The sequence below is a fragment of the Leptopilina boulardi genome, unplaced genomic scaffold, assembly GCF_019393585.1.
Source record: "Leptopilina boulardi isolate dan_hultmark-lab unplaced genomic scaffold, ZJU_Lbou_2.1 LbouV2_112, whole genome shotgun sequence".
In the NCBI taxonomy this organism is placed as follows: domain Eukaryota; kingdom Metazoa; phylum Arthropoda; class Insecta; order Hymenoptera; family Figitidae; genus Leptopilina; species Leptopilina boulardi.
Window position 1 is genome coordinate 4,480,998 of NW_026137655.1, and position 27,444 is coordinate 4,508,441.

The 27,444-nt window shown below is 28.2% G+C and overlaps 4 protein-coding genes across 8 annotated transcripts; 3 read left to right on the plus strand and 1 right to left on the minus strand.

Moving 5' to 3' along the window:
• The first annotated feature begins 484 nt into the window (after positions 1–484).
• LOC127280604 (probable ribosome production factor 1) lies at positions 485–2,519 on the plus strand. Its single transcript, XM_051303723.1, has 3 exons — positions 485–1,196; positions 1,499–1,763; positions 2,270–2,519. The coding sequence occupies exons 1-3, from the start codon at positions 611–613 to the stop codon at positions 2,445–2,447; spliced, it is 1,029 nt and encodes a 342-aa protein (XP_051159680.1). The 5' UTR covers positions 485–610; the 3' UTR covers positions 2,448–2,519.
• A 141-nt stretch (positions 2,520–2,660) lies between these two features.
• On the plus strand, positions 2,661–14,514 carry LOC127280557 (alpha-N-acetylglucosaminidase). 3 transcript variants are annotated; one of them, XR_007842842.1, is made up of 15 exons: positions 2,661–3,281; positions 3,894–4,033; positions 4,458–4,636; positions 4,746–4,964; positions 5,092–5,319; positions 5,382–5,445; positions 5,587–5,732; positions 6,008–6,092; positions 6,164–6,313; positions 6,892–7,034; positions 7,269–7,428; positions 7,984–8,174; positions 8,549–8,934; positions 9,275–9,651; positions 14,245–14,514. XR_007842842.1 is itself a non-coding variant. In XM_051303615.1 (14 exons), exons 1-14 carry the CDS (start codon positions 3,194–3,196, stop codon positions 9,334–9,336), a joined length of 2,241 nt encoding a protein of 746 aa, XP_051159572.1. In that variant the 5' UTR covers positions 2,661–3,193; the 3' UTR covers positions 9,337–9,770. The 3 variants fall into 3 exon arrangements, 1 of the variants encoding a protein (XP_051159572.1); XR_007842840.1 differs by lacking the exon at positions 14,245–14,514 and adding an exon at positions 11,950–12,181; XM_051303615.1 differs by lacking the exon at positions 14,245–14,514 and having other exon boundaries at positions 9,275–9,770.
• Positions 9,908–24,380, minus strand: LOC127280516 (voltage-dependent T-type calcium channel subunit alpha-1G). The gene is made up of 33 exons (XM_051303557.1): positions 23,896–24,380; positions 23,413–23,522; positions 23,114–23,247; positions 22,218–22,315; positions 21,973–22,144; positions 21,698–21,801; positions 21,404–21,579; positions 21,221–21,313; positions 20,846–21,024; positions 20,613–20,767; positions 20,241–20,443; positions 19,837–20,046; positions 19,559–19,682; positions 19,057–19,346; positions 18,472–18,623; positions 17,974–18,177; positions 17,708–17,864; positions 17,261–17,416; positions 16,897–17,031; positions 16,508–16,771; positions 16,236–16,360; positions 15,855–16,044; positions 15,283–15,608; positions 14,828–15,020; positions 14,461–14,610; positions 13,506–13,886; positions 13,206–13,398; positions 12,570–12,831; positions 12,188–12,318; positions 11,946–12,095; positions 11,454–11,746; positions 10,999–11,242; positions 9,908–10,544 (listed from the first exon to the last, which is right to left on the minus strand). The coding sequence occupies exons 1-33, from the start codon at positions 24,176–24,178 to the stop codon at positions 9,994–9,996; spliced, it is 6,588 nt and encodes a 2,195-aa protein (XP_051159514.1). The 5' UTR covers positions 24,179–24,380; the 3' UTR covers positions 9,908–9,993.
• An 80-nt stretch (positions 24,381–24,460) lies between these two features.
• Positions 24,461–27,311, plus strand: LOC127280610 (uncharacterized). Of its 3 annotated transcripts, none has more exons than XM_051303742.1 (4): positions 24,461–24,554; positions 25,836–25,916; positions 26,095–26,501; positions 26,835–27,311. In XM_051303742.1, exons 2-4 carry the CDS (start codon positions 25,911–25,913, stop codon positions 27,154–27,156), a joined length of 735 nt encoding a protein of 244 aa, XP_051159699.1. In that variant the 5' UTR covers positions 24,461–24,554; positions 25,836–25,910; the 3' UTR covers positions 27,157–27,311. The 3 variants fall into 3 exon arrangements, with proteins under 3 accessions (XP_051159699.1, XP_051159708.1, XP_051159692.1); XM_051303751.1 differs by having other exon boundaries at positions 24,482–24,626; XM_051303735.1 differs by lacking the exon at positions 24,461–24,554 and adding an exon at positions 25,227–25,628.
• The last annotated feature ends 133 nt before the right edge of the window (positions 27,312–27,444 follow it).

Consider the following 27,444-nt stretch of genomic DNA (forward strand, 5'->3'; position numbering starts at 1 on the left):
GCAGCTAAAAAGGTGTGAGAGCGCCTTTAGTGAGAAAAAAATTCAAATTTGAATTTACTATCTCTATTACTCCTGTACGTTGCCATGACAACTCCTGCATGCATGCAGGAAAGAGAGAGTACCTTAAGGGTGTAATCACATGTCCGTTTTCGAATTGGGATTTTTAGCGCACTTTTGGTAAAGTGTATACTCAGGAAGTATGCAGTGTCCTTTTTTTCTCACGGAAAAACAAAAACATTGCATACTTCCGAGTATACACTTTATCAAAAATGTGTTAAAAATCCCAATTCAGAAACGGCTACATTTCAGAAAGAGAAAAGATCGTCCCATGTTCCAACATTCCGTGCTGACGTCACCCATTTGATGATAAGTATACATTGGCTGCGCAGAAGTCGATGTGAACGTTTGCGCAGCCAATGTAAACTCAGCATGAAGTATGTAAACCTACTCATCCCTGGCTACAACAGAAAGAGAACAACAAATAGAAGGAGACTCCTATCTAGAGTTGTAAAGTGTTTGTGGCAAAAAGACACGTGCTTAAATCCATGCTTGCCCATAGTGATTGTTGAATAATAAATCAATTTAATTAAATTTAAATAATTAATTAAATATGAAGGTAAAAGGTTTACGCGTTAATCCATTGCATCGAATATCGCAGAGTGGAATTAATGACTCCCAGGTTGAAAATGTGTTAAATATCAATGAAGTGAATAGTAAAGATACTAAACTCCCCATTGATGGTAATTTTAGTCAAATAAAATGTAAAATAGTTCGACGTCAAAAAAGAGAAAAATTTAAAAGAGAAAAAGCAAAAGCTAAACGGGAAGCTAGAAAACTGAGATTGCAGACTGGCGTAGCTAAGCAAGTACCTCATACTATAGAAAGTTTGCGCGAGAAAGATGAAACAGTCATACATGGAAGTTTAGATGATCCAAAAAATGTAGAAGTTAAAGAAGACATTGAACAGGATGAGTTTGCTTCATATTATCGACATGATTATGAACCTAAAGTTTTAATAACATATTCTGACAATCCTACTAAGAAAACAAGAATTTTTGGCCGCGAATTAACAAGAATAATTCCAAACTCAATATCATTGTATAGAAATCGATCTGGTGTTAAAAAGATGGTGAAAAGTGCTACAGCCAAAAGTTTTACAGATATTATTATTGTGAATGAAAATAGATCAGAACCAAGTATCCTTTTATGCTAGTTTTATATTTTACATAAAAATTTCAGGAAATTTATAGTTTAGTTAATTATAATAAATCAATATAACTTAAAATTATGCCTTTTCAAAATTATTATGATTAGGTAAGTGGTTTAACGAAAATCAAACTTCTAAGTAGTTTAATGCTATGTAAAAAGTAAATACCTTAAAAACAAAAAGCAAAGGTAAAAATTGCTAATCGTAAAAAATATTTTTCATTGGAATAATTTGTTTGCATGGTTATTTCTACAAATATAAAAATTTTAATTAATTTCCTGAATTATTAAGATGGCTTGCTGATTATTCATTTACCGGATGGTCCAACATTACAGTGCAAATTAAGCAATGTGAAAATTACTCCAGAATTAAAACGTAGTCACAAAGAAATTACTAATCACCGCCCAGAAGTTATTTTGAATAATTTTACGACTCGTTTAGGACATTCAGTAGGCAGAATGTTGGGCGCCTTATTTCATTATCAACCAGAATTTAAAGGGCGAAGAGTTGTTACATTCCATAATCAACGTGACTATATTTTTTTCAGACATCACAGGTGATAATACAGTTATTTAAAATTATATAAAGAAATTAAGTAGGTAAATTTTCAATCATCATATTTTATCTTTTGTGTTAAAAAGTAAATTGTAATCAGTGTAAAACTAAATTTTAATATGATTTTTACCAATTCAACTACATATTTATAAAATTTTATTTGAAACATAATGAAATAATCATATATTTTAAATTAGAGAATAATAAAAGTACAAGATGTATTTCAAAAATTACGTGAGCTAAATAAGCTCAGATAAACGGAATATATATAATAATAAGCATATAAGATTTGAATTAGTGTTAAAAATGTTAAAACTAACTAATAGAGACTTAATAGAGTTTATTTAAATCACATATAACCGTAAGATTCTAAATCAATGATATTAAAAATTTTAACAGTTTTTACTCAAAATGTCACACCTATTACAATGAATATACTTTGTAGGAAAATGAAAACTTCAAATTTCTGCTGGTCTTCAATTTGATTTACTTTAAATATTTTTTTAGATACGAATTTAATTCAAATACTGGGAAACCTAGGTTGCGAGAATTGGGACCAAGATTTACATTAAAAGTTAAGTCTTTACAATACGGAACTTTTGATAGTAAGCATGGAGATTTTGAATGGATTATTGAGGGACGTCGTCATGAAATGGAAACAAGTAGAAGGAAATTCTTTTTGTAAATGTATATTTTCTTTTTTTTGTTAAATCTGATTCAGTAACTCTTATATTAAAACTAATTTACAATTCTGAAAGATTCTTTTTTTTTATTTTTTACTAATAGTTACGTATTTTTAGTACCATGTGAAATAGTGATGAAGAACTTATTGTCACCTTCAAAAAATTTTAATTTATTTTTTCAATCCTGCAGGCTGCTCATAAATAAAGGCAATCGTTTTGGCAGTTTGCGAATACATTGGCTTTTTGTTTTTCTAGTTAGTAGACTCTCTGATAAATAAATTTTAAGAATTTTTTAATTAAAAGAAAATTTGAGGAAATATTAAAAACAGAAAAATTTGAGAAAAAATGATAAAAAGTCGAAGAAATTAATAAAATAGAAAAAAATTTAATTCTGAAACAAAGAAAATTTTAAGAAAAAATTGAAAAAGAATAAAAATAAAATTGAGAATTATAGAAAATGGAGAATTTTGATAAGAACAAACAGTCGAACAGTAATCTCAATTTTTGAACATCAGACGTCCCAAACTAAGCATCAGTCAGTTTTCCTGATTTGTAAGTTCATTGCGTTACACATTTAGTACTGCAGAGGGCTCTGTTGGGTTGTCTAACATCCGGACATCCTACACTTCTCTCAGTGTAAGATACTAAGTGATCTTCAGTCAATAAATAAGCTTGAATGAGTGTTTCTAACTGTCAGTAATGAATACGCAAATTAGTTGAAGACTATATATGTTTATAGAATATCGTAATGTTTACCCTGAAATGTTTTACATTTTTTATACTGTTTAGCCTTATTGTACTTTTATTTCTCCCTAGCACAGCATTAGAAAAATTAAGTAAGTTTTACTTAAATATATATATATATATTTTTTTTTTTCCTTAAATAAATAGATAGAATAATAATTTTGCTTTTTTTGGTAATAAAAAAGAACTATAGATTACTTCTTTTATTAATTCTTCTTTATTATTTCCACTGTTAAGAATTTAAACTTGTATTTAAGTTTTTTAAATTTTTTTGCACAAATTTAGTACCGCATATGGATAATCTGAATCTTTAAACTGATAAATATTTTTAATTGTTGATATGTGCTACTTGATAAATTTTTATTCTTTTTAAGGTAGTAACTTTGCGATATATTGATAATGATGTTGAAAGTCTGAAATATTAACTGATTAATCTCTCTCTCTCTATATATATATATATATTTATTTGTTTTCCCTACAATGAAATTAAAGATTCTATTTAGAACGGAATAAAATTAATTTTCTTCCCTACCGAAAAAAGGACCCAAAACCTTACAATTCAGAGAGATGACTGAATTACAATTTTTTAAGAATATAATTTCAATTTTATTCAATTCAAATTTAATACTGAATTCTTTCTGCAAGGATACTACCTTAATATATTTGCTACACCAAAATATATTCATTATAACTTTATTTTAAAGACAATGTAAATGTTGAAACTACATCAAAAATTCAAACAAATGAAGTACGAAAATTGTCAGCCCGACTCTTGGGTAAATTATCAAAACGTATATCTATAGCTGTTGATTTTAAACTCGGTAACGGTAAGGACACATTTAAGGTGAGTGTCATTTAATTAATTATTTAAAAAAAATTCTCATTAAATAGAAGGCATCTTCTTATAAGATAGTCATTTTTAAATTGTTTCCAAAAAGTTATTAAAAGTATTTTAAAATGCATTATTATTTATGAGATAAAATTGGAGGCTTTAAATTTAATATAACATAATATATTAAAGATTAATTAACTTAACTCTCAATTCTTGTTCACGAATTAACATGTAGTTCTTTAGAATTCACTTTCATTCTTTATTTGTGACTATTTGTTTATTCAAATTCGCTTAAGAGATTAAATAATTTTTTCAACTCAAAAAGGTAATCATTGACTTTTTTTGTATTGTCTTACACGAAAAAGTTTGATAACGGTCATTTTCGAACGCATAAGGTTAATATAACTTACTAAAAAGGTTTTCTTCCATTTCTTAGGTTATTAAAAACTCTGAAGGAATTCTTACGATTCTTGGAAGTTCTGGTGTTGCAGCAGCTTGGGGACTACATTATTATTTAAAGAAATTTTGTAATGTTCATATTTCTTGGGAAGGATCTCAATTAGAATTGCCAAACGCTTTTCCGGAAGTCAATTTGACTATAACAGCGAATGACAAGTGAATTTATTGACTTTTATTCTTTATAAAAAGAGCCAGGCAATAATATAATTATAAAGTGAAATGTGATAAGAATGTAAAGAGTTTGAGAAGATGCAATTTTTTGCAGATTTAGATACTACCAAAATGTTTGTTTAGGAGGATACAGTACGGTTTGGTGGCAATGGGAGCAATGGGAGAAACATATTGATTGGATGGCTCTGAATGGAATAAACTTATCTCTTGCATTTCTTGGTCAAGAAGCCATTTGGCAAAGAGTTTACTTGGATATGAATTTAACTCTCAGTGAGATAAACGAACATTTTGGAGGGCCAGCATTTTTACCATGGTATAAAACATTTTTTAATTATCTAGTTAGAGTACTTCAAGAGAGCTAGGGTCCCATGCTATTCCTTCCACTATATGTCTGATGCTAAATTGGAATCGAAAGTTGCTTGTTTATGAATAACTTACAGGTCTAGAATGGGAAATATTAGAGGATGGGGAGGACCATTAACTTCATCGTGGCATAATCGCACAATTGAATTGCAGCATAAGATTTTGAAGAGGATGAGAAATCTTGGTATAAAATCTGTTTTACCTGCATTTTCTGGACAAGTACCAAGAGCACTTGCTAAATATTTTCCACATGCAGTTATGACAAAAATTGGTGTATGGAATACATTTCAAGATCAATATTGTTGGTAAGTAACTGTACGAAACAATTTTCAGTCAACTACATATTTATAATAATAATATTTTTCAGTCCTCTTATGCTAGAGCCTACAGATACTCTGTTTCAAGTACTTGGGACAACATTTTTAAGAAAGGTGCGACATATTATGATAAAAAAATAATTAAGTTTCATTACTCTTTAGATATTATTATTTCGTTATATCGTGAAGCTAATTATGTTTCCAAAAGTTATATTTTATTTCTTCGAAAAAATGTAAACTAATATTGTATTTTAGTATATAGAAGAGTTTGGCTCAGATCATATTTATAACTGCGATGCGTTTAATGAAAACAAACCAAGTAGTGCTGATTTGTCATATCTAAGGGATGTTGGCAAGGCAATATTTAAAGCTATGGTTACCGTAGATACTGAAGCAATTTGGTAAGTGCACGCACAGCAGTTAACGCAGTTAACGTTTTAAGAATATGTTTGTAATATGCATATGTTACATTTCTGTAACCATATGACTTGAGTACCAATCTATCAATTTTGTTATTTTTAATTGGAACAAATTCAAAAAAATCACTCACATGTAGATCAACATATTAGGTAGTCGAAAAAAACAAGTCAGAAATGATATTCTTTGACTACCCCAAATTTGTTTCAAAGTAAAAAAATAACCCACTTAAGTATATTATTTTCATTTTTATCTTTAGGTTAATGCAAGGATGGATGTTTGTGCACGATTTTCAATTTTGGACAGAGTCCAAAGTTAAAGCTTTTGTAACATCTGTACCAACAGTAAGTATTGGTTAAAGTAATTTATAATCTGCCCCAGGTGTACTTTTAACTAAGAATATTTTCTATTTTAGGGAAAAATGATAATACTAGATTTACAATCTGAACAATTTCCTCAGTACAAAAGGCTGAAATCCTACTTTGGGCAGCCATTTATTTGGTGTATGCTTCACAATTTTGGAGGTACTCTTGGAATGTTTGGTTCATCAGAAATAATAAATGAGGTATTTACTCCATTATTTATATTAAGATTGTCATCATTTTGTAAATTCTTTCTAAACCTTAATTTTTTAAATTTCAAGAAATTTTTTTTTATTTTTCTGAATTATGATATTGATTAGTTTAGATCAAGTTTAACAACCAAAATTAGTCTCCAACCATGTACAATGTCTTTGATTAAGAAAGTAATTTCGAAAGATACTCCGTGCTTATTTTGAATACCTATTTTCGAGCTTATTTCGAATTAATGCACATTATTTTTGAGCTCATTTGTAATTTAGTATTTTTTTGCGGACTAAATTCGGATAATTACAAATTGATATTATTCACTTTTGAAGAGATTCCGGACTCCTCTTGAATTTGTATTTTTATGTAGACTAATTCGAGGTCAATACGAATTTAGTTGTAGACTAAATCCGAATTGATTTTGGGCTATTTTTCAACTCATTTCAGCTTTGAATTTATGTCCGGGATAATTCCGAATTAATACGGAATGATTCCGTTCTCTTTTTGGATTTCAATCCAATTACAGATGGATTAGGACTTTTCACACTTTTATTTAGAAGATTATTTATTTTTATAGCGAGTTTTTGAAGGCAGAAATTTTAATGGAAGTACTATGATAGGAATAGGTTTGACACCTGAAGGAATAAATCAAAATTATGTGATATATGAATTTATGATTGAAATGGGTTATCATCAAAAGCCTGTAAATTTAGAAACGTGGTATGTTATTTAATTTATAACTCAAGTTACGAAAAACGTCTTAAAATATTTAGAATTATAGTTATTTATGATTAAAGTGGGTGACCTTAATGATAGCGTGAGTGTAATAATATTTTACACATGTGCGTGTAATACAAAATTTTTTTATAACTAACAGGGAATAAGTTCGGACATTTTTATTACTACCCCAGATCCTTAATTTTGTTACTTTTAAGCATATTTCAATTTCAATAGGTTTGAGAATTATGCTTCTAGAAGATATGGTTCTTGGAATGAATATACCACAGATGCTTGGAAAAAACTTGGAAAATCTGTTTACAATTTTAGTGGACCTCAAAGAATTCGAGGTCATTATGTTATAACAAGGAAACCGAGTCTTAAAATTAAAGTATGGGTACGTGCATGGCATTGTATATAATAATTTTTTATAAATTCTAATTAAACCATTCTGGATAATTTCTGGTAAGATCAACTAGAATGTAATATGTAAATAAATAATCAAAAAATTGTTACTTGAAAAATTCTGGTATGTTTAACAAGAATTTATGGTTAAATTGACCGGATAATCAACAAAAAATTTTCAACCAGATTTTCTAATATTTCTAACCAGAAAAAGTAGTAAGGGTATATTTAACATTCTATTCGGGTTAGACTAACTAGGATTTTTTTTCAGTGTAACTAATCTTTTAGTTATTATTATAATTTATTTATTAAGCTTCAGCCTTTCGGCCCAGAAGTGGACTTGGTAATTAATCTTTTAGTTGTTTTCTTCATTTTCTTTTTGCCTATTTATACCACTTGACTTTGTTCACACTTTAAGTTTAAATGCATCAGTAATTTGGAGAAATTATTTTAAAAAATTTAAGTTTCTATTATTTCTTCAAGAAAATACAATAAATATATTTTTTTATTATTACAAATATTTATCGAAATTTAACTTGAATTGTAGACTTGGTATGATTCTGATATCATTTTATCTGCTTGGGATATGCTTTTAATGGGCAGACATAGCAGAGGTAGCAGCAGTCTCTATAAGCATGATTTAGTTGATGTAACGAGGCAGGTTCTTCAAGTAAAAGCTGATAAAATTTATTTAAAAATTTTGGATGCTTTTATTAAACGTAATACATCAGATCTGAAGTGCGTATTAAATACTATCTAGTATTTTAATATTTTTCCAGTTATATATGAGTTATTCATAATGGATTTGATATGTGCATTAATATTGCACGACAATATGATGAATATTGATGCAACACAATATATGAATACTCGGATCAAATAACTCGACCGACGCTCGGACGCACGCTCTAATGGTAGTCGGGTAGCAGTGAGCCGCCCACAGGCTGTCACTGCTACTTGACTGGTAATAGAGCGTTCGTCCGAGCGTCGGTCGAGTTATTTGATCCGGGTATTCATATTAAATTAAATTATTTAGCTAGGATATTTTAATTAATATAAAGTAATCTGGTAGGTATATTAATAATAATATTTGTTATGACACTGTTTTAAAGGTTTCACTCTATGATGTTACTCAATCTATTCGACGACTTGGAACGTATTTTAGCAACTAGTAAAAATTTCTTGCTTGGTGTTTGGCTGAAAGATGCAAAATCTCTTGCTACAAATAAAATGGAAATGAATATTTACGAATACAATGCTAAAAATCAAATAACACTTTGGGGGCCGAATGGAGAAATTATTGATTATGCAAACAAACAATGGTCAGGAATCATCGAAGACTATTTTAAACCTAGGTGGAAATTGTTTCTTCAAGAACTTTATACTTCTCTCAATGAAGGAATAAATTTTAACCAAACTAATTGCAATTTGAGAATGTTTAACAAAGTAGAGCAACCTTTTACATTCTCCAATAAGACCTATTCTTCAGAACCAAAAGGTATATTATGAAAGCTCAGCACAAGAGAAGACGAAAAACAGTGTATTCTTGTCTTGTCTTGTACCACGCCAAAACTAATTTTTATTCTTATACAACATATATTATAGTGAATGAAAATCGGAGACCAATGCAACAATTCCAAACACTTATAAATAGTTCTTTTTATAACAAAATAATAATAATAATTTCATGCATAAATATATGTAAAAATTATTCATATATCTTGTCTAAGACTCAAAAAAATGTTCTACGTAGAACATACATGAGACCATTTTTACATTAAAATTAACATCATTTCACGAAAAGTATATTTCTACTATATTATAAATTATATTTGCAGGAAATAGTATCGAGCTTGCACTTGAAATTCATTCTAAATGGCGTAACTTATATAAAAAATAATAGTTACTTGGCTTAACAAGGTTCTATTGCTTTATGGAAAGTGTCAAAATAGAGACTATTACTTCGTCATTTGCCTTACTCGGTTCCGCAAAACATATAGCAACGCAGCATTTCAGCCGTATTGTAGAAGTAGTGTTTGGACTGCTTACAGAAGAAACGACATTGTAGTGTGCAGACAGGTGCAGGATACGTATGAAATGAAAAAGAAGATGACTTTTGTCCTTTTTTATACCATTTGAGTGACATTCTACAAACGATAACGTATTTTATTGTGCGGGCAGCCTTTACATTTGTTTGAAAACACAAAACTATAAGGTATGACAGATATTTTCTTTAAAATTATAGTGTAAAGTTAAAATTTCATTTAGAAAGAGTAACTTGAAAATATATTATTAAGAATTGTGATTTTTCAAAATAAAAAGCACTTAGCGCTATGTATTTGTTACTAAAATTAAATATTCTGTGTATGGAATGTCCCTCAGGTTGAAAATAAGTTTAAAAATAACTTAATAAAAATAATAGTTTTCGCCTCAAAATTATACGTTCCCTTTCAGAAGCAAAAAAAAAAAAAAACAGTCTATTAATTTTATTTATAATTCATTTGACTACAATTTTTGACAATAACAAATATTTGTTAAACAATTGTGTATACTGATATTAGTATAAGCCAGTGGTACTGAAATCATTACTGAAACTTACAGAATAATTTTTTAAAGTTGCATCAGTTGATATATTATTACATCTATTTTCTGCAATAAGAAAATTGTCATTTCTATTAGAATTTGAAACTTCTGGAACATTAACTTTTAATTTAAGTGGTCTTCTTTCATTGATTATGGATTGCACATCATAATCTTCATGAAAATTGTTAAGTCTATGATTTACATTATTACTATGTACATCTTTTTTGTCACTAACACAAAAGTTTTTAATAGGTGAAGTTTTTAATTTATTCCCTTTTTCTGATTTTGAATAATCGATTGATGTGTCTCTACTTCTGGCTGTATATGAAATAGTGGGTGGAATAAGGTAATTTGATGAATTGGAAACTACTTTGTTACAATCAAATTGTGATAAGTGCAAGGTGTTTTGCTGTTGCATATTACTATATTTATGGTTAGATTTTAATTTTGATGATTTTGCAGAAAGTTGGAGTATCGTGCTTTTCCTTCTTCTTCTTCTTGGCACATGTGAAGAAGTATCTAAAACTGACAAACAACATATTGTATATAGTTATACAGTTATTTATTTCTTTTCGTTATTTTTCCAAGAAAACTTTCCAGATAGCACGTAAGCTAGCGGCAATCTATTCCTATTTGCAATATTGACAGTTTGAGAATGAAACCTGTTTTCTATACTTATTGTTGATACCGAAACAAATATAGTTTAGTTTGTTATTGGTTAGGGAAGGAATTCAGGAAATAATTTTGATTCAAGTACTGTGTGTGGTTGTATGTGTAACCCTGCACTTGATGAGAGTGTAAACTTTTATAGCTGAGTTAAAAAAGTGAAAATAAAGTTTTTAGCAGTTAAACAAAGTGTTGTCTCCTCAATCAATTATTTCTACTACAATATTGGCGTTGCATAAACTACATTAAATGCTTACGCATAATATTCAATAACATGGGATACTAAATTATTATTATTACTATTATTTATTACCTTTATTTTTTATTGCTCCATGGTTATAAATAAAATTAGAGGGTAGAGATCGAACTTTAGAGAGGCCATGAGAAGATTCAGGAGAACTATTACTTTTCCATTGTGATGTCAATATTTCATTATCATCTATTATATTTTGAACTCTAGTTTCTTCCATATTTTCACCTTCACCGACTAAGAGTTCTTCTTGTTCAGCGAGTAATTCCCTTTCAAGTTGTGATTCCATGTCAAGCTCGTCTTCCATCTGTAATAAAATTGATTATTTATTACTATTGACACAGTAGGTACATGGTATATTCAAGTAACACTGAATTTAAAATCTAAATAGTCTGTGTATAACAGTTTTTTGATAAACTGGAAAGTTTAATATATTCAGTACAACGCAGTATTGCTATAATATATAGCATCTACAATTATGCGGTGAATTCGCTCAAATTTTTTAAATAAAATCTTACCTGTTTATGGCTTTCTTCTAAATGCTTCATTAAAACTGCAACAACCACGTTTACAAGAACAAATTGCGCCATCAGTACAAATATAACAAAAAATATTGGTGCAATAATATTGCTAACGCAACAATTTTTCACACAATCTTCTAAATCATCACAATTATCTCGTAAAGTGTCTTTCATAATACCATTCCAATTGTCGCCAGTTGCTACTCGAAATAAAGTTAGAAAAGCCATTCCAAAGTTGCTAAAATGTGCATGTTCTCCCAATCCTTGACATGGCATTTCATCACTACATTCTGCAAATTAAACATATTATAATAAACAGTGAGGATATTAAAGCTATTTGCTGCAAGCTTGCGAACCTCTGAGTAAAATTTATAACAATATAATAAAAATTGTCAGTTTCAATTACCTATTATTTTATATGTATAGGTATTTCGAAAGTATTATTAATTTTCCTAATGTAAATTAATTTAGAAATTTTGCTTTTATTACCCAGTCGTCCAAAGAGTTCAACACCTAAAGCTGCAAATATGAAGAACAGTAGGAAAAAGAGTAATCCTAAATTACCAACTTGAGGCAAAGCTTGCATAACTGTGTCCAATAGTGCTCGAATACCTTTTGCCATTTTTAGAAGCTTCAAGACTATAAAAATAAGTTTTATTTAAGCCGAGTATGTAGTAGGTTTATAGTTAGATATGTAAATGAATAAATACGTTCAAAAAATATAATACTACCTCTTGCAATACGTAAAACACGCATGACTCTAATAATAGTAGGATTAATAGGAATTACTTTCGATTCAACTTCTTCTAACACAATTCCAACCACTGATAATATCACAATGCCCACATCAAGTTGATTCCACCTGAAATTAAATTCAACTAAAGTCTAAAATACTAACACAAGTACATAATACATTAGTTTTAAAAAGTATATTTATTATAATTATCCAACTATCTTTGTTTATGTGGAAAGTTTGCGCACTTAAGGATATAACAAGGCATAACTTTATTTTATTTTATTTTGGCATAACCAAAAGAATATTGAATTATATGGAAAGTTTAAGTTATTAAATGTATTATAGCTCTTTAATCCATCTATAGATTTAATACTTACTTGTCTTTTAAATATAAATGTAATCCAAGAGCTACAAGCTTCATAATTGATTCCAATATGAAAACAGCTGTAAAAAAATAGTTGAAAATTTTTAAAGCATATGTTAGTGCTTTCGGCATCATGTAAAATTCTAAAGCCATGGTAACTACGTTTAAACCAATCACAGCAGCAATTGCCAAATCGAAATATTTTGATGTTACTACGTTATGAATGAATAGTCGTAGTTTCGAATAATTGTTATAGTAAGGAGGCTCGTGTAATCCTGAAAATGAAAAAAAAAACATGTTAATAATACATACAAAGAATTTAGAATGCTTTTGAATGACCTTTTGATATAAATTAAAAGTCCCAATTATGAGACAACTTCTTAATATGTTCCCATTTATGGAACGTTATTGTATGTTTGCTAAAAAGTGTCTCATAATTGAGACTTAAGTAATGAATATTGCAGTGAGTAGGAGAATGTTTGCTTTGAAGATGCAATACAGATAGTGATGCCTGTTATACCTTTTTTTATTATTTTAGACTAAAAACAAATAAGTTCAAGTCTTATTTTTTCCCTCCCGAAAGAAATTCATTAATATCGTTTAATTTAAAAATAAATTTTGCTAAATAATACATTAACTCAAAATTTACTTCGTCTTTTCTTCTCCATTTGTAAAGCACGTTTAGCAGCTCTTCTAACTCGTTCTTCTTTTTCTTGTTCTTCGCGACATCTATGAAAATTTTCAACGACCACTCCTACAAACATGTTTAGAACGAAGAATCCAACCAATAAAATAAATGAAATAAAATACAGCAATCTCCATTCTGAATAATTTTCAATTGGCTGAAATAAATATAATAATATATTTACTGATAAAGAAGAGAAGTATATAATTTCTCTTATTAACCAAGTACATATAGGCAAGCATCTGAGTTAAAATTATGTCATACCTGTTGGTCGACTCCTACAGCATCTAAACCTGTGTACATAATATTCACCCAGCCATCTCGTGATGACAGTACAAATAAAGACATCAAGGCTTTTCCAAGATCATCAAAGTTATACTTTCTGTTTAACCAAGTATTTCTTTTGTCAGATAAACAATCAGTTTTGTTGCGTACATTATTAATATCCGGTCCTTCACAGTAATAAAATGCACCTTTGAACAATTGAACTCCTAAAATACCAAAAATAACGAAAAATGTACAACAAATTAGTACAATGTTTCCAATCGGCCTTAAGGATGAAAGGAGAGTTTGCACAACGAGTTTTAAACCTGGTGCTCTATTTATAACTCTTAACGGCCTTAATGAGCGCAAAAGCCTGAATACCTGTAACAAATTTATGAATGATAATAATTTACTGACAAATTAAATTTTCAAAAAGCGCGTTTTCCTTGAAATCACTTTTACAGTCCCTCAATTTTATACTAGTTTCACTACAAATATTAAAACAAACCAACTTTCTTACAGAAAGTCAATTCTACTTTCAACAGATTATCCTACCTGCGATGTGTGATGTTTAATTAGGTATCTTTGAAAGCAATTTATATTTATCATAATATATATGTCTTTATATTTAATATTGATAAAAATACTTTGAGTAGAAAGATTAAATGCCACTAAATTTAGAAACAAAATGAACTATTGTTTTTTCCTATCTTTTCTTTAATAATTATTGTAAATTTAGCGGCTGAGCCAACCACGCAATATCTACTTCCACTTACATGGAGAGGACTAGATCTGGCCAATTGCAATTGCTAATCAGAAATTTAAACTTTCGGAAAATCAAGGGTGACACACGTCAAGTATATGTGAATATTAATGTATCTAATCAGATTTTATAAAATTAACTTTCAAATTCTTTGGATCTACCTAAAATAGAAATATATACGGATTAACTTACTCTTAGAATAGCAAAAATTTTTGGACTGCTTGCAGATATCAGTGACATTAATAAGTCAGTTATTGAAATTATAACAAGTGATCCATCCATTATATTCCAACCAGATGTAAAATAAGCATATGGTCCGTAAAGCATACCTGTTGAAATTACCTACAAAAGTTATATAATTATTTGTTATTTGCAGAATATTTCTTCTCTAAAATTATATATATATATATATATATACAGTAGGATGCAAATATGCCTTCCCAGTTGGATCGTGTCGCACTCATATATTTCCATGGAAACATATGAGTGCGACACGATCTAACTAGGAAGGCATATATGCATCCTACTGTACAATACTTTTGTCACACACTGTATATACCTTGATTAACATTTCCATTGCAAAAACTGCTGTAAATATATAATTAGCGCTAGAAAGAAAAATTCTTTCACGACTATCTGGTGGTATGTTTGGTCTTTCCATTGCAAGAGTTATACAGTTTAACCCAATAAAAAGTAAAACTACGTTATCAAACCATTTTTGGTCAACAAGCCATTTACATAATATTCTAAATCTGAAAAAATGTTAAGTACTGTAAATTTACAAGACAAAACATTTGAAATTCGCAATTACGAACAATATTAAATGCTGAGAGTATAAAGATTCCCATGTAAGAACCGTTCGAAATAATTATTATGTAGTAGAATTTCAAACAAATGATTATGATCTTTTTATAACGTGCCCGCTCCATTAAGTTAATTCTGAGACTTATTACACAGAAGGTGTATAAATCGAATTGAATTAGTAAACACTATTAATAAAGGCAGATTAATTACTTGTGGTCATTCGAAAAAATATATAAAGAAAACTCATCTCTTCCTTTTAAACAATATCTAGATTTCAGCGATATGACCATTTTTTTAAGTTTCTTCACATTCGAAAAATTCTTCTGTTTATTTGCATAATACAGATCTTCTGATTGCGCATTATGTTGATTGTTATTAGTTGATGAATGTTGATTTTTTGGTGAAGATACATTTATGGGCACATCGTTTGGAATGCATGTTGTTCCGTGTTCTTGATGAGTAAACGTTCTTTTTATTTTCATGGCCTCATATGATTTTAGTGAATCTTTTATAGATAAAGAATTGCTCCAATGACACTAAAATCATACAAAGATAGAGAATTAACAAAATATCCTTAGGGAGAGTTCACAAATGATGTCACGCATTGAGTCTTTGTCAAACGTGACACAATGAATTTTTTCTATGAGAAATGGGAAGTATGGGAAGGAAGCAAAAAAAATGCATGATCAAAAAATAAAACTAATTCAAGACAACTTATTGATCTAATAATTCAATACATACATATATACATATAAAAAGTAGTTAATACTTGAAAACATTACCTGTTTTGAGGAAGCAAAGCACTGAGCCTTTGATGAACAGTGGTTCTTATTTCCATTGATATGCAAATTTGAGCTTTCATTATTGGATATTAATCGAACTGCTCGATTATTTGGAACACAAATTAAAGTGTCATTTCCAATAGAATCAATTATACATCCTTTAGCAGATGTTGTAGATGCTGGATAAATTCTATCAAACGATAAGTTTATATAATAAATCTGAATATGTATTGCTCATACATAAAACCCATAATATACAACTTACACAAAAATTTAAATTATGACAAGAAATAAGGAATAAACTTTCTCTTTCGATAATTACAGGAATAAGTTTTATTGATATATATATATATATGTAAAAAATGTCTCACAGCTACTTACTTAGTTGAGTCGATATCTTTTTTGGGAGATTTCATAACAGTGGTCATCATATTGAGTTTTAATGTCCAATCAGGAGGATTGCACGTTTTACTTTCAATTTCATTAACCTGGTTAATGCTTTGATTCTGTAATTAGTATAAAGTATATTACTTTTAAGATTGAAAAGTAGGATTATTCTCCACTAAAAATTTTAATTTCATACTTTTAGAATAGGATACATAATATGGATTATGATTATTATTTTGTACAACAAATGAGGATTTAGCACTTACAATAAATTTGTCAATTGAAGAAAAAGATAATTTTTTATTATAAATGTCTTGAGAGATTAAGTCTTTGTAAGAAGTATCAAAAGTTGTATTTGGAGAATCCTGAGGTGTAGGAGCAGTATGAGTTATAATGGGTGGTGATGGTCTAGATATCGAAATTCTACCACCATTTCTATTATATTTTACATTGTTTATTTGTTTCCGTATATTGATATAATTTTCCTGCTCACAATTTTCTCTGTACTTTCTGATATCTTGTTTACTATCCTATTATAATAATAGGTTTACAATACTCTATTTATATTACTTATGTTTAAAAAATGGAATAACTTTTATGTTATATACAAATATATTATATATTCATAAGACTTGTAATCGAAACAAATTTTTACCTGAGTATAAGTGTCACTATCCGTAACAGAGTGGAAACCAGATATTCTAGATAATCTTTCATCACTATCAAATGTACATTCCTGTGCAGCAAGTCTTGCAAGCTCCCTTTGTTCTCTTTCCCGTCTTTCATTTCTCTTAAAATATATACTAATGACTATGAAAAATTATTGATAAAAGTATCTAAAATTACTAAATGTTGGATGCAGCTGAAGAACTTGGAAGTAAAATGTAAATTCTTTACAATATTGTGAAACAAACTTTATGTAATATTTCACTGCAAACTCTTTAATTTTTACTAATTTCACCAATTAAAATTAACAGAGTAACCTCCTAACAGTATGCCATTTAATATTGCTATTTTACCTCAGATGAAAATCCTTCAACCAGAATGGCTACTAATAAATTAAACAAAACATAGTTTCCAAATGTCATCAAAGCGACAAAGTAAAGAGCAGCCCAATGAGAAGTCTTTTGCATTCCATTGAAAAGAACTACATTCCAATCTTCTTGAGTGAGAATCTTTAAAAAAAAATAATATTTTGTAATAACATTATTTTCTGAAGCAGAATTCTTAATTAAAAAGCAAAATTTAGACTCAAAGATCTCTATAGTTAGTTTTCCCAAGTGTACGTTAAGAGAAAGAATCTCCGGCATACCGCCAAAATCTTAATTTAGGAGTTGCGAACAAAAAATGTATGGCGCACTTTTTGATTGGTCCAATTACATTTTTTTTTACTGTGCATGTAAACTTATTATTATTATTATCATCATCATCATCATCATCATCATCATCATCATCATCATCATTACCTGAAAAACTGTAACAAGAGCCCAAACTATGTCGTTGAAGTGTTTACGATCACATTGGCACATTGGATGACGTGCTACCACTTCAGCACAAGTACAAGGCCGACTGCGATCTATCCACATGCAGAACTTTCCTCCAAAAAGATACATACCTAAAATGCTATAATATTTTGTTCCTTGTGAACGAGCTTTCACAATGTAGTTGTAAGTCAGAATAATAAAAATTTTTATAGTATAATTTTGAATATAGAATTTTAGTTTTATTTTACCTGAATATAAAAATGAAAAGTACCAATAGTGAGAAAAAAACTGCAACATTATCCATTGTTCGTAACATTACAAAAAGTTGACGACGCAAGTTAGGCATAAAACGAACAAGCTTTAAGATTCTTAACAGCCGAAAAGTCCGAAGAACACTTAGCCCTGAGCCACCACCTCGTTCTTCGCCAAATGTTTGACATAATTCTACAACGCTATAAAATGAATTACATTAAATCGTCTTTTGGTTATTGATGTATATTAAAATTATATGGATTGCAGTTTCTTATATCAATGACTATCACTCTATAATAATTTACAGTGGGTTTTACTATTATAATTTATTAATTTAGTCAAATACGAAAATAAAACATGAAAATTATAAATGCATTTTGTTAAAAAATTATAGCTAAATCTACAGACATAATATTAATTCAAAGTATTTAAGGCATACTTAAATATATAAACTTAAGTTTTAAAATTAAATGAATAGTAATTACTTCATTTACCTTAGTATAACAACAATACCATCAAACACATTAAAGCCATTACTTATATATCCAAATGGTCCTTCTGCTATAATTTTTAGTAACATTTCTGCAGCAAATACTGCAGAAAATGCAATATTACTTATTTCTACTAGAACAGTCAATTCTTCAGGCTGTAATAAAATTATCATACAGTAACGGAAATATTGTAATAAAGCATATTTATAATTATTAAATTATACGAATTTGCGTCATAACTTTTGTCCCCTGATGGTGTTACAATTTTTAAATATAGTTCAATATCAAATTTTAATAATTGATTTTTATCGTTAAAATTTGATGATGAACATTTTTAAATTATAGTTGTAAAGCAAATAATCAATTAAACTATTTAAGAATCTTTTACTTTCTAATAGTACACTAAGTTATTGAGTTTTTCAAGATCAAAATTGTGTAAAATCGCAGACTTTTTATACAGTTACAGTTTTATATTTAAAATTTTTCATTTTTATGAGAGAAAACTGTTTATGAAATAATCACATTAAGTTGTACATATGCCCAAATTAATGTAACAATTTCAGTTAGTGCTTCTTTTCTTAACCTTACTTGATTGTGGTATTCAATACCCATACTAAGTGTATTGATAAGTATTGCTAGAAGAATTCCCTGTTGAAATATTTTGTTATCGACAAATCTTTTAATCCATTGTCGTAAAAAACGGAAAATGTATATACATCCGTTACCAATGACTTTAAGTATGTGTCCAGCAGGTAACATTTGACACTTCAAATTTCTATTAGACCATTGTTGTTCTCCTCGTGAAGCATAACAGCACGAACAGTTATTTACATCATTAAACCATTGTGAATCATTAACAATTTGACGCTTTTTTATACCTAAACAAATTAAATTAATATGAATAGTGATGATTGAAATACGATTTAACGTTATAAATACGAAAATATTCAAATTACAAGAATATATTTTATTTATGATATGTTAGAGACAGGATATAAAGTTTCCGTTATGTCCTAAAATAGTATATGTAGATTATTTTAAAAAGTAATTTTATTGTGTCAAGTTGTAATTACTATGTATGCAGACTTACCATTTTTAAATGTATTCAAAAATGAATCTAATGCCAATTGTCCAGTCGGTAAAGCTGCGCTGAAAGCTCCACTTAGTGCAAGTAGTTCTTGACAAGACATGGCTTCTCTTCGTTTTATTACGGTCTTTAATTGCCATTTAAATATATGAAAATTACAACAATCATATAAATTTTTTAACATAATATATGATAAAAATCATGCTATAGTCACTTAGTATTTTCATATTAATATATTATAATAAAGTATTATTCTACAAGTGTGAATATAGTATAAATACCTGTAAATTTTTAGAAAGTGGTATTAACCATACATGTCCATCACCAGTTTGTGTCATTTTTTCGTTACAACAAACATTATTATCTGTTAAAGCAACAGACCCTGGTAAGGTATGAACACTTCCTCCATGAAGTAAAATTACATCACTAAACATTACACTACTTCTCCTTCGAAAATGAGCACTAGGAGGACTTAACAAACTATTATTTATCTGTAACATTATTGAATACATAATAATACATAATATAGAAATAAGATGTGATATAATTGGACAAAATTATATAAATAATGATGAAAAATTTCTTTCAGTAAAGTTAATACAGATTTGAGAGTTCGGTTATTGAAATTTTAGTTAAGTTTTTTTATAAAATATACTTATTTACTTGATTTAATAAGAAAAAATACCTGAGTTGTACTGTTGATGGACTCACTACAATTGGAAAATGAATGTAAACGATAAATACCAGTCCGTTGGTACATTATCGCAGAGTGCTCAATTTCAGAAACTTCTGGGCTAGCATGAGGAGCCGCGAATGCTTTCCCATTTTGTTCTTTACTTCCCAAAACCGTAATAAGTTTTGATGTGGCACCACAAAAAATATTGCTAGCTATAATTCCAAATAATAGGAAACAACATTAAGAAGTAGAAAATATAAAATTATAAATAATTAAAAGCTTTAATTATTAAGATTATATGTGATTATAAAGATCAAGATTAATGATAGAGTACCATTAATCTAGATAACTATCTATAGATAATAGGATAATGATACATACTATTTAATTTTTTTATTCCACTTTCATTCGTTTGACATTGTTCAAGTTTATCCTTCAACAAAATTTCATCATGTTTTTGTTGTTTGCTGTATAAATACAATCGATATCGTTTCATTAATTTTCTCTTTCCTCTTCTCCATAGATGTGCAATATATCTGTCATTTAGATATAACATTATGTTTAAATTAAAAATTTAGTTTCCTTAAAAATATTAAACCTGGTTTATATCTTACTTTACTATTTCAGCATAACATGTAGTTGGCTCGGATACATTCGTAGATGATGCAAGCGTGCTGGTAGATTGAAACCGTGCTCTCTCTAATCTCATTCGTTCCATTTCTCGCTTTTTAGTTTCAGAAAATTGTGTAGCTATAACGACTAAACACAAGTTGATCATGAAGAAAGAACCAATCTATAAAGAACATATAGTGACTTTATATTAAGAGCCAGTACGAATGCAATTCTTAAAGTGACAGATAGTTATTACTTTTGAGAAAGTGTTGATGTGAGCTTTCTAAATAAATTTGTGCTAAAATTCAACTAAAAATCATAGAAATTCAGTTCGATATAGCAGTAAGAGAATAATTAAAAAAAAATTATTTACTAACTACTATTAGAAGAACAAAATATATCCAGTCCCAAAAAGAATGAGCATCTTGCACGTAGTACATTATATCTGTCCATCCCTCTAAACTAATTACCTGTAAACAAAAAAATTAAGTGTAAGTATAAAAAGTGAATCTTTGTAATCAATAAATTAGAAAAAAAACCTCTATTAATAATTTACTCACGAGAAATATAGCAACCCATGCTAATCCAATGTTATCAAATGATATTGTGCCTTGAAAAGGATTATTTCCTTGACCCTTACATTCAGTATAGTAATAATTCCAATTGACACAAGTATTATCATTGATAAAGGTTATATTACTATTCGATAAAGCTGTATGGTTGCATTCTATATTGTCTGAAAAAATTTATTTCTTTAATACAGTCATAGAAAATGCAAAATATTCGTATAGAATTTTGTGACCTTTTCTAGAAAGAAATTCTCTTTAAATGCGCCCCTTTTAAGTGTATCTTACCAAATTTTAAAGAAGGTAAATTGTGACAGCTATGCATTCCATTGTCCTCAGGTTTAGAGCAAATATAATCTTGACCCTGATATTCAAAGTATTTTCTCAACCAACTGAAAAAAATTAAACAGAAATTTATAAATAATCAATATAGTTTATGCCAATAATTACTCTGCTTTTGATATTCAGTTTTTATTACATGTTCATGCATGGAAATAGTACCAGCAAAAAATTTTTTGTCACAGCTAATTTATAATTAATAAATCTTAATATAATTGACATACTCTGGGTATCTTACAGTCGGTATAGCTTTGAGAAAACAGCGTTGTCGTAATATTCCTTCCCAAAGTTGAACTCCAACAATACCAAAGATGAAGAAAACAAAAAAGCAGAGTAATAAAACATTACCAAGCATCGGCAGTGTATCCAATAAGAGCATTACTAGAATCCTCATACCTTAAATAAATATTAATATTAATAAAATAAAAATCAAAGAATTGACAAACTTTAAGTAAAATTCTAAACTTACTTGGTATTCTATTAATCGCACGAAGTGGTCGCAAGACTCTTATAGTACGAATCGCAGATAAGTTCATGTTTTCCACATTTAAACAATACTCTAGTACTCTGAAAAAGTAAATTAAATTCCAATTAGAATAGATGATCAGAAACCATAATTATTACTTTTATTTAGATTTTATATGTATATGTAATGTATTTTAACTGTTCCCAAGAACAACGCAATATTGACGTAATAATAATAATAAGTTATTCACAAAATATATATAGGGTGTTCAAAAAGTATGGAAACTTGCAAATATCTTAAAAAGTACGCATTTTCGTGAAAAATATTCATAACAAAAGTTGTTACAAAAAAAAGATCTACATTTTTGAAGCCAAAAAATTGGTCTCGGGATCCAACAGTGAAAAAAAAGTATCACGAAAATGCGTACTTTTCGAGATATTTGCAAGTTTCCATACTTTTGGAACACCCTGTATAATTATACGTGCACTGAAAACAACTTTATTTGGTTCAAATAATCTGTTACTTATTCATTATTATCAAATAAATATTTACTTGAACTAAAAAATTTTTATTTGAATAAAACTTTTTTGAGGCACTTTCGAGGCATAACAGTCGAGTAACAGTTTATTTAAATAAACTTTTATTCAGTGTGTTGCTTAGAGTTATTTATATTTTGTCAAACTTTGGTTAAGACTCTACTGATGTGCGTTTTTGTAATGAAAATTTGCAGCAATCATAATATATTTGCTAGAACAACTAATAAGTTTGCTGTGGTAGCGATTATTCAGCAAACTTATTCGCTGTGCTTATATTAACGACCATAGTTTGCTGTGTCAGAAAAAAAATTCCCTACTACATCAAACTTGTTCTGTCAGTTAAGCTGTTGCTTCAATACACACCCGGCAGCTACGATAAAGAAGTCAAGCCTATTCCAAGAATCTGCAAGATATGACCCTTTACCATATAAACCCATTGCTACCATTTTTATTGTCATCTCTAAAGAAAAGAAAGCAAAGATGATGTCATCGAACATCTGAAATAAATATTAGAATATATAGTCAAATGGTGTTAACAAAAAACACTTAGAATTAAGAAAAATAATATTAAAGGAGATTGGGGTAATTAATAATCTAGAAAATAAAATAATTTTAGGTTTAGGTACTATTTACAAATTTCAAAATATTATTAATGAAGTTACCTGTAAAATCTTACATCGATTTGTCTCACATTGATCATCCACACATGGCTGGTACATTCCAAGTGTGAGGCAATTTAAAAGTATTATCATAATGCTTATTCTTTCGAACCATGTGAAATGAAATTAAGAAAAATATTCATGTACCTACTTAGATATTTATTAAAAAAATATTAATAAAGATTAAGATATTATATTAATAATTTGAAAGTTATTATTATCCTATAATACACAAATTTGAAAAAGCAAAATTTTATAATCAATAAAAGTTTACTAATTGATATGCATATTTTTTTTTAAATTATTTATATATACTTATATGACATATGTATAAGAACTGGTACTCATTTAACTGCAAATACTTGTATATTATTGAAATGATTCAATGTTTATGAATACACGTGGACCACATTCCTCTATATTATACAATACTTAAAAAGATAAATTTTCCAACTGCATAATATTTTATGTTAGAGTAAAAAGGATATGGATTTGTAATTAACGCAAGACACCAATTACGGGGCCTTGTATTTTGTCGAAGGTAATAAAGAGCTGTTGGAGCAAAACCAGGATAAGGAAGAACATTCCCTTCTTCATCTTCATCGTCATCATGTTCCTCATCAATATCATCTCCATTGCCCTCATCATCTTCTAATTCACTTAATTCTGCCATATCACTGTCAGAAATTTGTTCACCGCTTATTCCATTTAAGTGCATTCTTGTAGCAGAACAGTAGCGATAATTATGGTAATTGCAATTTGTGGACATTTTCGGTTAAGTTTAATTCATTTATAATAATAACTGCAAGCTTTTTAAAGACATTTATATAATCTTTTAATAATTATATGAAGACATTGAATAAAATTAATTTCTATATGTAAACATTTTTTCAACGAAAATTTCAAAAATATAAATTCGAATTAAAGGAAAGTATTTGTTTCCTAAAATGATACACCACATAAAATAATGTTGCACTGTTACGCGGTGACTAAAAAAACGTCGAACTTGAACTCGCATAGATGCATGAGCGCATGTCTGTTTTCTGTCATCTCGAAACAGAGAATATAAACATTTTTAACTTAGCAAGTACAATCAATAAAAAGTATAAAAATCTTTTTCGTTTTTGGACCAGAAGAGATGTGAAGTATAGTAATCTGTTGAAATTCTATTGAGTAAAAAATAAAATATAGCCCAAAAAATATCTTTAAAATCAGTGGTAAAATTATTATCACATGACATGAAAAATGTAGTCATATTCAAAACGTATAAAGTTACTGTTCATTTTTAGTATCAATTTATTAGGACTATCATATGATAATATTAAGTTTTCTTCGCAAATAAAAATTATATCCGATGCCACAATAACGAATCACACATATTACATTCGCATTTGCATGGGTTAATTAGTGATTATTTTTTAGTTCGCACCAAAGACATAGTTCGCTCGACAGAGCGGTGGAATTTGAAAATAACTAATACAGTATGAATTCGTTTCAGAGTATTAATTTATTATTTTAACAAATTAAAGATTAATTTTCTTCATAATAACATTACATTTCACTTATAAAAAAATAAAGACAAATTAAGTACTCTTAAAAAGGTTTTTATTGTTTTATATTTCATTAATTAACGTCATTTAAAATGCGTTATATGTATAAAGTAACGTTACTTTTCACCTATCATTTTCAAAGTTTAGTGCTCGCATTAGTTGGTATTCTCAACACTAATTGGTCTGCTTTTGCCAAATCAAAAAATGAATTTTTAAATCTTAATTTCTAATTTATTATTTGTTTAATGGAATAGTAAAAGAAAATTTAATTTCCTTAAAAATATAATTTATTCTTTAAGATTGCAGGAAATACAAAATTTACAGATTTAAATTTACTGAGTAACTTTACGAAAATATAGTGTACACTGTACATTTTGTTTTAGAATGTATTTTAAAAGAACCGTTATAATCCTTTCAAGTTCAGTCTTGACTTACTTGCCGTTCAAGAAAGTTTGGACTACAAGAATAAATTCAAGTTCAATAATACAATACCCAGTAATACATTTTTGATATTCTTTGCAATTATAAATTAAGAAAGAAAAAATTGGTTTTTAAATTGTTAGAACGAATTCCATTTTTTCATCATTTATATTGTCACATATTCCTGTTCGTTATATAAAGTTTAATATGAAAATACTCATTTTCTTTACAATTTTTATAATAAAAAAGGTATGTAAGATAATTATTTTCTATTGTGTAAAATGTTTATTGTCTAGTATTTATACATATTTAAAATAATTAACAAAATTCGTGTATAAAACATAAAAAAATTTATCGCATAGTAAATTATACTTTTAAAATGACAATAGTTTGTTCTATTTTCACACTATTTATTATTAACAATTATTTTTTAAAATAAGAAAAACGATTTTTCAGCTGACAGTAGCCAGGATAAATAACATTCCGGCATTCGCTACGCCAAATCTTTCAGATTCATATTTGCCAGCGACAATGCAGGTATACGTATATAAATAATAACTGAAAATTGTATTGAGATTTCGTGAAATTAAAATGAGATATTCAGGAAATATTAGTGCAATTTGAAAATGAAAAGAAATAGTAAAAAACCAATATTGCACAATAATAAAAATAAAAAATAAAATTATTAATTATTAATGATAAATAATTTTTTAAGGTACTATTGCATGCCGTTGAGCAGTTAAAACAATTACATTTGGATGGCAGTGAGTACAATACTAATATCTTAATTTCATCGAGTCCTCATCCTCCCGGATTGACAACATGGCAAATTGTCAGTAAAATTGGGAATGATATGGAGTTGACGACTTCTTCCTATAATGTATCTTCTCATAAACAAATGAAAAATGATATGATTAAAATAACACCGAATTATAAAGAAAATACATCTTCATTATTAGATAAATTAAATAATAACAAGACTATTAATATAAATGAACTAATGGAATCTAAAAGCAATAAAAATAAAGAAATCTATGGAATAGTTAAACCTTCAAAAGAGCGTGTAACTGAATTTACTGATGAATTTGAAAATCTTGATGAACATAAAAGTGATGAAATAAGGTAATATACATATGCCATACTTATTTATTGTATACCACGAAAAATTATACCTAAATAATTAAAAGTATATATCTTCACAGAAATGGATACTTCAGGATATCTTACGGACGTTCTATGGATATCCATCGGATGTCTGTAGTGTAGGATAACTATAGACATTTATTATAAACGCTCCATCCCTGGAGCGGTTATAGAAGAACCTGGTCCGGATATCCCTAGGAAGTCTGTATAGGATATCCTTAATATCCGGATGCTGTTAGAATATATAGCGTACGTTCTAAATAATCAATTTTAATTTGTTAAACATTCGATCATAAAATATATCTATTACAGAATTGACCTCTCTGGAAAAAGAAGTGCATCTTTACAGCAGTTGGCGTCTCTCTACGATGCATTGAATAAAGATGCTAGAGGACAAGGATTTGTCATTTACACAGGATTCTCAGATGAAGTAATTAAAACTTTATCAAGTTCTATTAAAGCTGGTATTGGATTTCAGCTGAAGAAAATTTTGGAAAAATCTCTTGAACGTGGTGAACTTACCAGAGATAATTCAAAAATTCAGGCACAAAAAACAATAAATGACCTTAAAGATACAAAAAGCTATCTTAGTACAGATCTTAGAAGACTTCTTCCATTAAGATATGTGCAATAAACTTTTATATTATTTTGTCGTGTATTTCATTTTTCTGAAAGTATCACTTCTAAAGTTGAATTAAAAAGTATTGAAATATTTTTGTGTAGTATTAAAAAATACTACAATAAAGCAATTATGTATGAATAAATTTTGTTATTTTGTTAGCATCATCAGTTTCTTTTGTTTTTATTAGTATACTAAACATATTACATTGTTTATAAGAAATCCAAACGTCGCATTTTCCGACAGTTATTTAAAATTTATTCTATAAGTTAGTCGCTTTTTCGTGTTTTTTAATAATAATTA